A 13,452-nucleotide genomic window follows, 5' to 3' on the forward strand; every position below is an offset into this window, starting at 1 on the left:
ACAAAGAGTCCTGCTGATTTATTGTGGTGGGATTAATTCTCGCACATATGTGCAGAGGCTGTTTGAGCAGCGAGGAGACATTGGTTCCCCCTACTGCAGCAAATGGATCAGGACTGTTCCACTCTGAGTTTATAGGGGTGTTGTTCGTCTCATAATAATGTGACACTAAAGTTGCAGCTCTAGAGCACAGAGGTTTTGTCATGTTATCTGTGTATTTTTAGCGGATCTGGATGAGTTTTATGTAACCGGTGAAAGGCCGGTGGCACACGGCGTCCTTTTTGTTGTTGTTTTGGTGCTTTGCGCACTGCACTCGGTGTGATCAGAGTCTTCTGGGGCCGCTGGGGGGGAGTCGCTTCACCCAGCTGCTCACTCACAATTTACAGCAAAGTTTTGCCGTGCGCTGCCGCGTGTTGTTGTGGGTGTTTGCTGCGATCTTGACTGCGCACTTTTGCCTTTTGTCCTCTCACAGGTCTACGGTTTATTCGAAGGCATGCTGGAGAAACTTGAACTAGATGATGATGGTAAGTGTCCTGCTGCGATATCTGCTGACCCACTGCTCTCTTTTTAACGCAGTCAGTGATTGAATTTAAAGGTGACTCTATAACATCTGTTTATCAGAGGTCTTCCAGCTGTGTTTAGCCAAAATAGACCATGTCACAGATACCAGAGCCGCATGCAGCGTCTGCTCAGTCATATCCACACTGCAATTCATTCGTTATGAGAGGTGTAACAATTAGGTGGGATTTCGTCCACAGGCGGCAGACTTTATGTCATCATAACATAGGTTACTAATTTATCTAAATTAATATGTTTTTAGCACAGCAGTCCTGATAAATGAAGACACAAACCTGTGGAGTGTTAGCGAGACCAGTTCCATTTAAAATATATATTCAGCATTTTATTATGGTAAGTAGCCTTAAAAGCTGGCTTGCAGGATGTGAGGCTGAAACACGTGATTAAAAGTAATTGTTTGAAATTATCTTAATCGTTTATCTTGACAGACTTTATTGATCCCCTGAGGAAGATTTAGATAGGCCGCAATTGCTGTGATATAACAAGTATAAAAAAAGTAAAATAAAGTAAAAAATAGAGTATAAAGTATAAGAAATATAGAAATTTGTGCATCTGCTAAAGCATGTAACACTTAATATATGTCAAGTATTTAAAATGATAAAAAAAAGTTTGCATATACTAAGTATACAAATTAAATACAATAATAACAATACATGTATTAAAATAAGTATGTAAAAAAACCATAATACTTGCTATTAAGTTAAGTATGTAAACATAAAAAAATGGGCAATATGGAAAGTATATTAAGTATTAAAAATATATTTATATATTTTATATAAATGTATTTTTTGTATTTTCTAAGCATGCAAAGTATGTAAAAAATATTTTTAAAATGTGCATTAGTATAAGTATATAAAAATATACTTTTGAAATGCAGTATGCTAACTATGCAAAGGAAAAATATGCATTATGCTAAGCATGTAAAGTATATAAAAATGTATGAATATGTGCATTATGATAAGTATATAAAGAAGACATGTAATTTATGCCAAGTATCTCATCTATCTTCGATCAACAATGATATAAGCTTTACCCTTGTTAAACTTGAGCAAACAAATGTTTATTTTTCAGTAAATGATAAATATTTACACATTCATTTTATTTTGTGTTTTGCCACCAAGTGTTGGGGAAAAAATGCTGTAATCTTCAAACTGCATCTTCAGTGTAGGACCTACGGTACTTTTCTGTCTGTGTTTTTCCACTGTTTCTGTGCTTGTTGATGCTTAAAGCAGATCTTAATTATCGGTAGATGGAGCAGTAAAGTGGTCCAGTAAGTGGTCCAGACCCGTAATGGTTGTTTAGGCTCTCAGAGTGTGTTTTGTTGCCAGGCTCTCATTATTTATTCCCTGTGAGATTTCTCCTTCCTCTAAAAGTATTTTCCTTCCTTTTTGTTCTTACAGCTGCTGAACCTGAGAGTGATATTTACATGCGCTTCATGAAATCCCACAAGTGCTACGACATCATCCCCACAAGCTCCAAGCTGGTTGTGTTCGACACGGCACTCCAAGTTAGTATTGTGACAAAATTATGTTTTTTTCCCCATGCAGAGGTTGCTTGTCTTGAGAAGCAAACGAGATATTCAGTTGAAGTTAATGTTCAGTAAAATATGCGGGTGTATTTGCCTCCGAGCAGTTTCTTTGAAATGGTTGATGAAATTGTCATAAAGCTGTTAAAGAGTAATCCTGGGGAGGTCTGGCCTCTTTGATGTGTAGATCTTCAACCACTAAATCCACTAAAGCTCAGAGTGTAGAGTCCTTATCTCAAAGAAACGGAAATACTAAAACAGCACAAAGCCATCAGATGTTTAGACCATACCTCACTAAATGCATCACAACTATTTATGAAAATGTGATGGAAACAAAACAAAGGTCATCAGATGTCGAAAAGGGCTGCGAGCAAAAAATATTTGTCATTAGATATAAATTTGCCAATTGTTCTGGTCAAAAAATGTTTTAGTCTGTAAAATGTCAAGAAAATAGTGAAGCGTTCCCATCACAGGTTTGGAGAATCCAAGATGACAGCCTGAAATGTCCAAAACCTAAAGAAACAGAATTCAGAAATCAAAGAAAACACACAAATGCAGCAGATCTTCATATTTAAGCTTGGACCTGTAAATATTTGCCATTTTTGCTTAATTTAACAACTTGATTGATCGATTGATTTTTAGAATTCTTGCTGATTAACCTTCGACCAATTAATAGTGTGTGAGAGCACACAGAAGTCACGGTTTAGTTCGAGCGCACATCAGAAATAAAACACAAATGTACCAGGACACGTTTCATATCGTGTTTTTTGAACAGGCACTAGTACAGGTGTCAGTCACAGACACAATCCTCCTGCTCGGGACTGAGAGCATTTTTCCTGCTGTCAAAATTGGTAAACTATCTTCATTGTAAAAATAAGGAGAATGTCAAACATTTCTGTATTAATGTGTACAAGTACTAATGAATGAGGAATCTGTTATGATATGAAAAATACAAAACACATAGAAAAATATAAAATAACACTTTGTAATACAATTAGTTCCACCATGGCTTTATTCAATCACTCAGAGCATCCCAACATTTATTATCTTAATAATCAACACATCTGGGCAATGTTGTCGACTACTGGATAGCATGTTTTGATGTGTTTCCACTCTAATACAGCAGCGGACACACTGTCCATGTCTTAGACACAACTCTTCCTGTGTTGCTGTCATTGGCTGTGGTGCTCCATTTACACTCACCACAGTGTAGATGACTTAAATACCAATCCGCTTGTTGTGCTAACCTCAGCATGAAGCTGCGTTTAAACGAGGTTGTGTTTACCGTGTTTATGAATAGAGTCTATATAAATGCCCCTCTCTTGTGGTATTCACGACCTCGTAAGTGGAAACTCAGAGAACTCAGAGTTCTCGTCTTGGTGAGCATGACTTCCCATGTCTCAAACACAAGCTCAAAAGCCCCATTTGACTGCAGCATATGCTTTTATTGATGTACAACTTAAAATATCCAGACATAACACGTGCCTGTGAGCTCTGGTTCTGCATTACATGTACTGTATTCTGCATACGACTATGTGCACGAACCGTGATCCCTGCTCTGACTGTTGGGTAGTAATACACAAATTGTTAACAGCCCTGAGATGAAGTTTTCAGCTTCAGGAAAAGATAATCACATATCGCTGTGAAGTGTATCATCAAATTGTATTTTTAATTTTAACTGTTGCTTGGCAGGTTAAGAAAGCGTTCTTTGCCTTGGTAGCCAACGGTGTGCGAGCCGCTCCACTATGGGACACAGAGAAGCAAAGCTTTGTTGGTAAGAAACCCAAAACCCATCACACAACTAACTTCATGATCTTTTACATGTCTGCTCTCATCATGTTTTGAAACATGATTCCACAGTGTTTACAATAGTATTTTAAAGAATATTGGAAATTGCCTCCCATGTGTGATACTGTTTCCTAGTTTACTGTTTACCAGGTTTGTTTCTGATTTCGTTATTATTTATATTTATATATGTAAGTTAGGCATGTTGAACATTGTGTTTGAATTTTAAAAGAGTTGTTAAATAATGCTTGAAAATAGTTCCAACAAATAAGAGGAAGAAAGGCTTCCACTCACTTTGTACAATGCAGATTTAAATGCTTGCAAAAGAAAGATGTTTAGATGCCTTTATTCCTACTTTTTTTATAATATAAATGGACTCTAGCACCGTTTAATGAACCGTCGGTGTGCAGTCTACACATTTTTAGTCCAAAAGAGCTACATTTCTCTTGCTGTGCTGGTGCACCATTGCTAACTGAACACAGAGGCGACGCTGTGTATTAATGCTGCAGGTCATGTTTAGTCGAGTGCGATGCTGTATTGAGCAGAAGTCATTAGTGCTGTCATAAACCATTACACGCAGCAAGAACTCCTCTCTATTGACCAGCACTCTGAGAAATCGGAAATAATATTTAACAAAAAAAAAAAGTCACAGCAGTCTCTAAAAAGCCTTCTGTTGAGTCCAAAGCCAAACCAGTGGTGATTTGGCTTTGTTGTGCCTGGTTTTTTTTCCTGTGTAGACTTTATTGCAAGTCAGCCTGTGATGAATAATGAATGCCAAGTCAGCGTGAGGATAAAGCGGGGGGGGGGTCAGTCATTGATGTGTTGTTTGGACCACGCCCTTGTAAGCGCTGTCTCTTCTATCCAATCGCACAATGCCTGCAGGCACGGCACTGTATGTTTATAGTGTGTGTTTTCATGCTTGTTTTCATTGCAGGAATGCTGACAATCACAGATTTCATCATCATACTACACAGATACTATAAGTCACCAATGGTAAGTTTATCTGAGAGATACTGTTTACATATTTGCTTCTTTATCCATTGTTTTTTATCTTGAAGCAACATCAATTTCTTGTATTTCAGGTGCAAATATATGAATTAGAGGAACATAAGCTTGAGACGTGGAGAGGTAAGCATCATGATTATGCTGTCATGTTGTTGGAGCATGCATATTTCAGGATTTTATGACTGTTTTATAAGAAGAATATGAAAAAACTTTAATATTTTATTTCTTGCTGCAGAGGTTTACCTTCAAGCAACGTTCAAACCTCTGGTCAACATATCACCTGATGCAAGGTACTACGGTTTTCTGACTATAAATAATAAATATTTCTGTTTTTACATATTTTCTTATGCATGTGGGCAGATTTGTTTTGTGCTACTTGAAACAAGTCATTGTGTTTGTTGTGTTGCAGCCTATTTGATGCAGTGTACACCCTTATCAAAAACAAAATTCACCGCCTGCCTGTCATCGACCCCGTCACGGGGAATGCACTTTATATTCTCACACACAAGAGGATCCTCAAGTTCCTCCAGCTTTTTGTGAGTCAGTTACTGATGGTCTATCTGTGAATGAGTGTCTTGCTTGAACAGCAGTTTAATCTATATGATGGATTGTTATCACAGTGTCAGCAGGTCCTAAAATGTCATATTATGTCTCAAATTCAATTTTATACATTTTAGGCCTTAAAAGTCATTGAATAGTCATACTTCAATTCAATTTTTGAGTATCACAAACATTTTTTCTAATGTCATTTATCCATCTTTACTTTTCTGATGTTACAAATCTTTTAACCTACCACTGAACCTAATACTCCCTTTTTACTTTTTACTTTCCTGTTGGCAAACTAATTGAACTGTATCTAATGACTTTAATCTCACAGAAAACTTAAATCTGCACAAGACCACATATACTATTCACCTTTGTTCATAACTGCAATGCCTGAATAAGAAAAGAGTGATTTGTCTCAAAATATGTCCTATATTTGGTTAAAATCATCCTGAAAATGTCTTTAAAAACATTCAATTTAAGTGTCTGATACCTGTAGACACGCTGGTTATGATCATTTATGCTCAGAACTTTGTCATCTTGTCCCCACTTTCACTTGTCTGCTGCCCTCTAGTGGTCAATTTGGACATTAATACAATAATATAACAGGAAAGTGAAACTTATCTATGCTCTCTTGACAGCCAGACTTTATTGACTAAAACAGTAATTTTACCTCGTGGGACACAGAAGCTGCTGTTCTGCCCCGATCAGTTTGTTTGCTCATGTTATTGTTTGATTTTCGGTGAATCCATCCAACCCTATAAAACACCAAAGTCACACAATAACTCAAACAAACAAACGGATTGAAGTAGCAGCAGACCAGTGCCACCTGTGTTCAACAAGGTAAAATTACATTTTTTGTCAACAGAGTATGGCTTTGAAGTGAGCACAGACAAATTTAACTTGTAGTTCAGTTCCCTGTCAGAAAGGGCTGTCAGGTTGGGAAGTCATGACCAAATGACTGGATAAATAATACTTGGATTCAACTGCACGAGTAAGGAAAATTTGTTAATGCAAGTTTTGATACTGTTTTGCTTTTATTAGTTTAACATAATAGGGGTGAATGATTTATATACAAATGGTTTGGGGGACGAAGTTTTCCTTTAATGGGGAGACAATGATCATACTCAGCATGTCTGTGCCTCATTGTGTGTGTATTTGTGTTCCCCAGATGTGTGAAATGCCAAAGCCAGCTTTCATGAAGCAGACTCTCGGGGAGCTGGGCATCGGCTCGTACCATGACATCGCTTTCATCCACCCAAACACGCCCATCATCAAAGCTCTCAACATCTTTGTAGAGAGACGAGTGTCCGCCCTGCCTGTGGTGGATGAGTCGGGTAAGATCACAAACTTCAGTGTTAACAAAGTATAATAATAAACATAATAAGAGTATAAATTAACGTACTTACTGGAGTTCTTTATGTCCTCTTAAAGGCAAAGTTGTGGATATTTACTCCAAGTTTGACGTGATTGTAAGTTGACATTTCTACAATTTCTGTTTTTGAAGACACCGAATACCAAATAATAGAGACTGAGCTGCTCTGAGATTTATTGTCTCAAGTTGTACAATTTATTTGAATGTTTGTGTGTAGAACTTGGCCGCTGAGAAGACGTACAACAACCTGGACATTACAGTGACGCAGGCTCTGAAGCATCGCTCCCAGTACTTCGAAGGAGTCATGAAGTGCCATAAAATGGAAACAATGGAGACCATTGTGGACAGAATAGTCAAAGCTGAAGTGAGATTTTGGAAATGCAGAGACGTATACATTACTTAAGTTAACGTGAAAAACCTCAGGACCAATTTGAAATTTACCTGTGTTTGTGTGTTTCCTGTCAGGTGCATCGGTTGGTGGTGGTGGACGAGCGCTCCAGCATCGAGGGCATCGTCTCTCTTTCAGACATCCTTCAGGCCCTGGTGCTCAGCCCTGCAGGTATAGATGCTCAGAATCGTTAGCCCCAACTCCCCCTCTGTCCCGGACCCTGAGCTCTCTCCCCCTCCCTGTCCTCTAACCCTGTCCCAGGTAGGAAACGCACATGTTTGACTCCTGGCTGGTTGTAGCCTGTCGCTGGCTGTAAGGAGGCATGGCGCCTGGCGTCCTGGTTGTCCCGCTGGACGCTGCTTTGTGCAGCAGTGTTGTGTGAATTTTTGGGTGGAGGATGAAGCTGCTTTCGTCCTCTGTTATGACAAACACAAGCCCTGTGTCTGCTCTCACCAGTGCTTTGAAACATGTTTGATATTTACCTGAGGGGAAGTTGTTTTTTCATTATACTGCAGCTTCGTAGTGTGAATAGAAATTTGGCATGTCAATACTTCTGTATTTGATAAGTTCGTAGGTGCATTGAATGATTGAGGGAAATGAAGTTGGTCGACACCTCTGTTGCCTTCACATGTAGTGCAAAGGAGTAAGCATTCTCCACATTTGTCTAGAGGATGTTCTCATCAAGCATGTGCAGAGTGGATTATTGGAAAATTTAGTTCATTTATCTATACACGCAGTTATTTGTTGGTCATATTTGAGTTTGAATCAAATAACGTACTTGAGAGCAAAGCAGGAAACTAAATTCAAAGTTGTGGATGGATTTTAGGAATGAAAGCTGAGCTCAACACTATAAACTGAGGACAAAACAAAGGCAAATGTAAGTAAAAGTACTCATATCAAACTATTTCTTTCTGTTTCTAACTTAATTATCAGACAGGGTTCCAGTGCATACTGGAAAACTGTTGACATTTTTTTAAGTCATGAAAAATTATTTCAGCCTTCTCTTATTTTCCTTTAACTGAAACTGAATTACAAGGCCACCTTTCATGGCTCCCTAAAACAGACAACATAAGACAACATTGCCACCTGAAAGGTCTAAGTTACATTAACTGTCAGTTTATGGAGAGAATTTGAACAGGCTGCTCTCTGTTACGTTGTAGAACGTGCAGATTAGATGACATCAATTTAGGTGCTTGAAACTCTAAATAATGTCAGTGAAGCACGGCGTCGAGTGTTTGAATGAGCCGCTCGTGAAAAAAGTGCAAGCAGTGTCCCGGGGGCAAAGCAGTCGGCTCGTTCTGAACAGGCACGTCTTGAGCGGGCACTGCCCTCGCACTAATAAAGTGAAGTGCTGTAACATCTGCAGGTGTGTTTGCATTATTCATGCACGTAGGCGATGATTTCATAGATGAGTTATAGCCATAGACCGCACATCTTATAAATCAGACTTTCATAGAGAGAGTTTTACTGCATTGCCCGATCCCTGTCAGTCATATCAGCTGCATCATCATCGAAAATGTCCGGGAAGAGTCCTGGAAAATGATCTCTAGAGAAAAGGAAGAAACCCTGTTTACAGACTGTAAACTGCAAGAGCACAATTACATCAAACAACATCAGAGCTGCTCAATTAACCAAAATATATTCAATATTGCAATATGGCTAAGTGCAATATCCAAATCCCTTAATGACTGAATGAATGACTTTATTTTGAACTGAAAATTAAAAAAAATATTATAAACAAACAAACAAAACAAAAGTGAGGGAGCGTGCTTATCTGGTACAGACCTCGGCATCACATTGTTATCATTTTTGTATATTTTTAAAATGAAAATAAAATGCAAAAATTACCACTTAATCATAACTTATCGCAATATCCAAAATAACTCTCCTTCCTATCGTGCAGCCTGAAATAACATGTACATCTTATCACACTGAGTTTAAGTAACACTTTCTAAATTTTATTAATTGTCACTTTGGTCCTAAAGTTAAAGACATGTTACCAAAACTCTGCCCATGACACAAAATGAGTCCTTTGTTTCTATATTTAATACAGTTATGATTGGGCTTTCTGAAACAAAAACAAAATTCAAAACTGCAGCAAAGTTTTCCGCAGTGGTTTGAATCTCAAATGTTGGGTGTGAATGTAAACTAAGCTGCTTTTTACTTATTATGAATTCTGCTCATTTATGTTTGGCTTTTAGTAGATGTGATTGGGCTTTGGCAGTAGCGAGTTCCACTTTGATGTGAACATGTCTTGTATTTATACGCCTGAAAGCAAATAACAGATGCTTGCATAATTTTAGAGCCTTTACTGTTGGAGATCGCCGTGTGTTCAGACTGACCCGCCGTCAGATCAGTGAAGTGTTGTGGAGGAAATATGGCACACAAACTCTCCACTTTAAAGGATAGGCTCACTGTTTTCAGCCCAGGCTTTATTAAAAATGTTTATATCATTTATGTTTGCGTATAACACAACCTCAATTTTGTGAAGCTAACCAGTCAGATGTAATTTCTCTCTGGGTCTGAACAAAGTCCAATGGGGCAGTCGTTCAGGGCTTCAAAAAGAATAATAAATCTTGTTTTTGAAAACGGAAAGCTAAGTTTAGACAGACATGTCGGACAGATAAGTGCGCAGAATTTAGCTTACTCCATCTTTTATTGACTTTATTGCCGCCTGTTGTATCCTCATTAAAGTGGGGAGTTGTGCAAAATAAAGCCATTAAAATTTGCTAGAAATATTGATTTTATGAAAATATGTTGGTAGAACATATCAAAGTATGTCTAACTAGAGACTTACTAAGGCCTAAATGCTGATTTTTTTTTTTCTTGGGAGATATCCTGGAGCAGGCAAGTTTGCTAAAAATGAGGCCACTGGTGAGGTTGTGTTAGGCCGGAGGATATACTCATGTTTTCACTGGCATAGACAACTGGCTTTACTGTGAACGGAATAATTCGCATACCTGCCTTTGTATTACTAATGTTACAGCAGTCCACAAACCAATGGGTGATGTCACGGTAACTACGTCCACTATACAGTCTATGGAATTAGCATTATATTACACAATGAGTGTTGCCATGGTTACACCAGTCAAAGAGGTCTAAAAAATAAATCATGCCATAACATCATCTTATGAACTAAAACCACAATGCAACCATGAACTTTAAGTGTATATAAAAAGTATTTTGTTATAAATTACATCACAGCTATAACCAAAGTCCCTGAGTGTAATGGTTTCTCAAAACCTCAATAATGAACTTGCAAAAAAAGAAAAAAAGAAAAAAAAAAGACAAGCAGTGAGGCAATACACTCAATATGTCAGCTGGAGTGGGGAGGATACTATTGTTAAAAATCAGCACTCTCTTTGTCATCACCACATTAATCTCACACACGCATGGCATTTTTGGCACTTGTCAGGCATGGAAACAGACACACAACAAACAGCCCTGCTCACAGCCTCTGAGCAGAACAGACCAGCGTGGCAATCCTCTTCTATTTTAATTAGGAAAATTGATTCACATATTGTATTACTGTTACGCATTTTACTCCAATTGGCGATCCAAACAAATGTCCCTGTGACGTATTTAGGGTCGCAACACTGGTTTACATTAGGCAAATTTAGAAGTTCTGTTCAGTCTGAGCTCTCCGGTGTGCCCTCTTATGAAATCCTCCAGTAACATATTTTACATACTTTCAACAAGTATTTGAAAGTATGTGAAAACGTGGTTAAAAGTGAGTATATATCCGGCCTCGTGCACAATATTTTTTCAATGTGATTTTTATTGAAGCCTTGTCAAACTTCTGAAATGATGTAGGACAGTAGACAGAATATGATGAAGTCACAATTAACCATCTAAACAAACAACAAAAACAAATAATTTCATATGTAAGAGTATAAGTAAAAGAAGTGTTAAAAAATAAATAAAATTGAAACAGGAAAAAGGCCAACAGTGGCTGGGTTGTTACATTAAGTGAGATAAAATTATGCCACTTTAGTACGATTCCTCTTTGGATGTCGGACAACTAGAATCAGGTTTGGTGTGGACCTCTCCTAAAAAGGCAATGAAGAGGGCCCAGACTCTCTTTTTTTTCATTTATTCAGTCAAACATGAAGAAACCGACAGTATTGTCATTGGAACTCGACATAACCACAGACCCCTGGCAGCTTCACATTCTTAGACCCAGAATAGTAATTTAGCAGCCACAGTGGCACCGCTAAACCCCAAATCATTACAATTCAGCAGACATAATGAAAACAAAAAAAGCCTGCCCAAGACCTCTCAAGGCTTTCAACTTCATCGTTGACCTCACGTGTTCGTATGACACAATTTCTAACATAGCTTCTGTCCATTTTTCAAAATCTGGAGGGGATGTATTTTTCTAAAATCTTAGGATTCCTCAAGCAGCTGGGACGAGCCCTACATAAATATCACAACAAAGTCATATATTGATACATTTGGTACTTCCGCTCGGTCACCCATAAGGCATAGCCTCTGTGATTTAGGTACCGTCATACCCTGTGTGATCCACAGCTTTTTCCCAAAATGGTTTAACAAGGAGCGCACCCCTCATCCGTCTTGTCCTGAGCAAATCTGATTCCCTCCAAGTGGAGAGTATTTTGCACGTTGTTTAGCCACAGCTGTATTTCGGGGGTTTCTGGTGATTCTCCAGGACTGGAGCAAAACTTATCGAACAGAAATAATATCTGTGCTACGGTATGTTTACTCGTGCATCATGTTGTTTCATAACTCTTCCGTCTTCTCTGCAGATGCCTGTAAGGAGGAGAACCTGGCTGAGTGAGAGGGAGGAAGCGTCAGCTGGAGTGGAGACGTGCTGAGAGTAAATACGTCTGAATGTTGAGGTAGGGAGCGCGAGGCTGAGCAGAGTCGGTCCGAAGGTCCCAGAGACGCCTGCAACGGATGCACTATAGAGGCTTGGAAACCAAAGAGCTAGACAGCTGAATGAAGTGGAGTTCCTGCACTGAGGATTGATTTTCTGAGTGTTTTATTTTTGTTGTTTGTTTTGAACACTGATCAGATGCACACGCACACAGTATACTGTATTTAAACACACACATTATGGTCACCTGCCGGGGAAAAAGGTGGGGAGTCGAGGCTGGTTCTGATGGATTGGGGCTTCAGTGTTTCGGGGTGTGTGGATACGATCATGCTGCTGTCTTCAGTTGATTTTTATTTTGGAGTCGATTCTGAATGTCATCACCTTCGGGAAAACAGTATTTGATGTAGAAAGGTGATAATTCACAGATGTAACTTATTGTTTGGAAGCAAAACTACACTCCACCTATAATGTGGCCATTTTATGACTCTTTAAAAAAAAATGCCAGTGCCAATATACGTAGATGGATTAATGCCCAATCTTAATTTGTGCCTTTTTTCGCCCTGCCAACTTAAAACAGACAGTATTTGAGTCCTTTGGGCTTTTTATTGTCAAATGAATGCAATTATTTGGATTTTTTTTTTTTATTTAAACAGTTTGAAATGAGAGTGTAATGTTTGAGTAGATGGCAAATTTAACCTACTTCTAATTCAAAAAGGATTTTCCCTTATTTGGTTGCATTTTCTGTGATTTTAAACAATATCAGAAGTATCAAGAATTTCTGCAAAATAGATCCAATTCTAAAACTATCCTCAATAACATCGTAATCATTCTGGCACAAAAACACATGTTCAGATGCAAATATGACCGTAAATCAATAAGGATTCTGTCAGCCAAGAGCTACGAGTGAGCTTCTCACTCATTTTACATGCTTAGTCATTTAGAGTCATTGCGACTTATGGATGCAGTTTTTTATAATCATATTACAAGACCGAAAGAAATGTCTTTTTAGGTGTTTAAAAAGCTTCTTTTTTCTGTCTTTTTTTTTTCTCAAACATTTATTCTCAGTTCTGACGCTTCGGACACTCGCAAACATGCAAAACGACTCTGTTGTCTCAGCTTTAGCTCGACAGGACTCATCTCCATCTTTGACTGTAAATACGATCGTTTTCGGGAAATGTGTCACATAAAGCTTTATTTTTATGAATGTGTCAACATGTTTAAAGAGACTGCAGTTTTAATGTTATTTTTGTAAATATATTGTGGCAATATGTCCGGTTCAAAGAGACTTTGTATCAGATCAACATGTACTGTAAATGTGCAAGCATGAGAAACTACACTTCAGCAGTATGAATGTCTTTTGTTTTACTTTTTTCTATTTTTCTGGCTGCAGAAAAATAAATGGACACTGAATGTACTTTAAA

General features: G+C 38.2%; 1 protein-coding gene across 3 annotated transcripts in view; it reads left to right on the forward strand.

Annotated features, from left to right (window-relative positions):
- The window catches only part of prkag2b (protein kinase, AMP-activated, gamma 2 non-catalytic subunit b), a 33,155-nt gene extending 19,703 nt beyond the window's left edge, over window positions 1-13,452 (forward strand). For 2 of the 3 annotated variants that reach the window (XM_042497302.2, XM_042497304.2), the window contains 12 exons: window positions 470-521; window positions 1,974-2,080; window positions 3,791-3,872; window positions 4,818-4,876; window positions 4,966-5,011; window positions 5,124-5,178; window positions 5,298-5,424; window positions 6,603-6,768; window positions 6,866-6,903; window positions 7,024-7,170; window positions 7,272-7,365; window positions 11,961-13,452. In XM_042497302.2, the coding sequence (XP_042353236.1) occupies window positions 470-521; window positions 1,974-2,080; window positions 3,791-3,872; window positions 4,818-4,876; window positions 4,966-5,011; window positions 5,124-5,178; window positions 5,298-5,424; window positions 6,603-6,768; window positions 6,866-6,903; window positions 7,024-7,170; window positions 7,272-7,365; window positions 11,961-11,992 (1,005 nt within the window). In that variant the 3' untranslated portion in view covers window positions 11,993-13,452. Of the gene's footprint in view, window positions 1-469; window positions 522-1,973; window positions 2,081-3,790; window positions 3,873-4,817; window positions 4,877-4,965; window positions 5,012-5,123; window positions 5,179-5,297; window positions 5,425-6,602; window positions 6,769-6,865; window positions 6,904-7,023; window positions 7,171-7,271; window positions 7,456-11,960 lie in introns of all 3 variants that reach the window. The other variant, XR_015778162.1, reaches the window with a different exon arrangement.

The sequence above is a fragment of the Plectropomus leopardus genome, chromosome 12 (assembly GCF_026936395.1).
Source record: "Plectropomus leopardus strain MGB_pleo_1.0 chromosome 12, ASM2693639v1, whole genome shotgun sequence".
Lineage (NCBI taxonomy): Eukaryota > Metazoa > Chordata > Actinopteri > Perciformes > Serranidae > Plectropomus > Plectropomus leopardus.